The sequence below is a fragment of the Dendropsophus ebraccatus genome, chromosome 9, assembly GCF_027789765.1.
Source record: "Dendropsophus ebraccatus isolate aDenEbr1 chromosome 9, aDenEbr1.pat, whole genome shotgun sequence".
In the NCBI taxonomy this organism is placed as follows: domain Eukaryota; kingdom Metazoa; phylum Chordata; class Amphibia; order Anura; family Hylidae; genus Dendropsophus; species Dendropsophus ebraccatus.
The window spans coordinates 110026846-110029314 of record NC_091462.1 but is presented as its reverse complement, the minus strand read 5'-3'; the positions used below and the strand labels follow the sequence as shown (position 1 = coordinate 110029314).

Genomic DNA, 2469 nt, shown 5'->3' with positions numbered 1-2469 from the left:
ACATACACAGATACAAACCAAGACAAACACACACACACACACACACACACAGATACAAACCAAGACAAACACACACACACAGATACAAACCAAGACAAACACACACACAGACAACTAGATACACACAGACACACACACAGATAAACACGCAGACACACACACAGAGACACACACAGATACAAACCAAGACAAACACACAGACACACACAGATACAAACCAAGACAAACACACAGACACACACAGATACAAACCAAGACAAACACACACACACAGATACAAACCAAGACAAACGCACACACACACACACACACACAAACAGATACAAACCAAGACAAACACACACACACAACTAGATACACACAGACACACACACAGATACACACGCAGACAACTAGATACACACAGACACACACACAGACACACACATTATATAGCCTAATAAATATAAATTGTATATTAACTAAAACAGATAGAAACTGCAATTAATAAGAATATAAGCAACAATTTCAAAGTATTTTCTAAAAATAACAAACAACAAACCCGTTCTGGATGTGGACTTGGGAGTCAGATAATTGAAAGAAAACTCTAATCCTGAAAAATATATTGAATTTATAGGCCCCATTTTAAACACACATAAAAATATATAAATCACTAATACTATACAACCAGATGACCAATAAAATGATTTTTTTCTAGTTTCTCGCTATGTCTAACATTTATTCAACATTTACTTTGCACCCCGACATCTTCAGCAGCGCCCTCTTTACATCTTTATTGCGTAGGGTGTAAATGAGCGGGTTTAGCACGGGGATAATAGTTGTATACACAATAGAAAGGGTCAGTTCCAGGACTTGAGTATGTTTAGATGGCGGCATCATATACTCAGACATCCAGGTGCCATAATACATGGTGAGGACGATGAGGTGGGATGAGCAGGTGGAGAAAGCCTTGCTTCTACCATCACTAGACTTAATATGTAAGATGACAGTGATGACCCTAGTATAAGACATTATACTGCATAGAAAAGGGCCGATACCAAATATTATGGCTTCCATGTATGTGAGTAACTGGAAACCAGCGTTGGGGCAGGAGATTTTAGCAAAAGCTTTGAGTTCACAGAAGAATTGTGCAACAGTGTTAGAGTAACACATAGGTAGGACGGACGTGGTTATTGTAGCAACAACCGAATTGAGGCCTCCGATAACCCAAGCAAAGGTCATGAACTGGATGCAGTTTGTCTTCCTCAACACACTGTGATAATGTAGGGGGTTACAAATGGCCACATATCGATCATAAGCCATGATGAGCAACAAGAGGTCCTCCGTAGTGACAACGTGGCTGAAGATATAGAGCTGAGTAAAACATTGGGTAAAGGACAACGTAAAGTCCCCGCTCGATAACATCTGAACCAGCTTAGGGACTGTGGTCGTGGTGTAGCAGATGTCCACGAGGGATAGATTGCTTAGGAATAGATACATGGGGGTGTGTAGGTGGTGATTTCTGTAGATTACGGTGAGGATAGCTGAATTCACTATCACACCGATCAGGTATATTAGTGTAAAGATGACAGATAGGATCGGCTTATTCTTCGCAGGTGTAGTAAAGGTCAAAAAGAAGAAATAGTAGGTGCGGTTCTCCATGGCTATAGCGTAACTACAAGACAAAGGTATTAAGGATTAGAACTTTCTGCAATGGTTTATCCCGTTCTTGTAGGGTTCTCGTAATTCTAAGTGATAAATGAAGACACTAGAAACCAGACCTTAGTGCTTGGTCGCCATCATCTCCTGAGTATAATGAGTCTTATGGACTACCGTATATTCACAACGATGGTTAGGATCACAATAAAACTCTATGCAATACTTTGTCACCATATGGGCCAGATAGAAAAATCTAGTCTGAGACTCGGGAAATGGGCCAAGACAACCCCTTTAATCCTCCTACCTATGATTATCCCGACCTGTGTTCTGGAAAGAGAAAACGTACTATACAATTTTCCAAGTCCATCAGAGAGAAGAGTGATTGTAGGAGACCTGCTTGTAATCAGCCGCAGCTTTTTAATACACGATAGAGTTAAAGTTTCGGGGGGGCTTTTGGCATTTTTTTTTTAATATAAATGCCAGGATAATTTTTTCAAGTCAAAACCGACAGGTAAAAACAGTACATTTAAGTAGCCCATCCTCTCTTCTTCAACCCCATTTGGCCGCCTACTCCATGTCTCCTTGTTTTTCAAAAAAATTCAAGAGTGATTCATGCCGATATAAAAATAAAATAAAACTATACTCCCCTGCCACAATCCCCCGCAGATGGTGTTGTGCCCGCTCTTGGCCTCTGCCACCCACTTCTGGTTAGTGACAATTTGGGGGGCTTCCCATCTTAGAGGATAAGCCTACAGTATACACAGATCTCCGGGATACCACCGGCATCTCTTACCTCTCACCATTACTAATGTGCTACAACCTAATACTGGT

At 40.8% G+C, this 2469-nt stretch overlaps 1 protein-coding gene across 1 annotated transcript; it reads right to left on the bottom strand.

Moving 5' to 3' along the window:
• Positions 1-717: 717 nt before the first annotated feature.
• On the bottom strand, positions 718-1641 carry LOC138801855 (olfactory receptor 1C1-like). Its single transcript, XM_069984956.1, has one exon. The coding sequence runs from the start codon at positions 1639-1641 to the stop codon at positions 718-720; it is 924 nt and encodes a 307-aa protein (XP_069841057.1).
• Between the last annotated feature and the right edge of the window lie 828 nt (positions 1642-2469).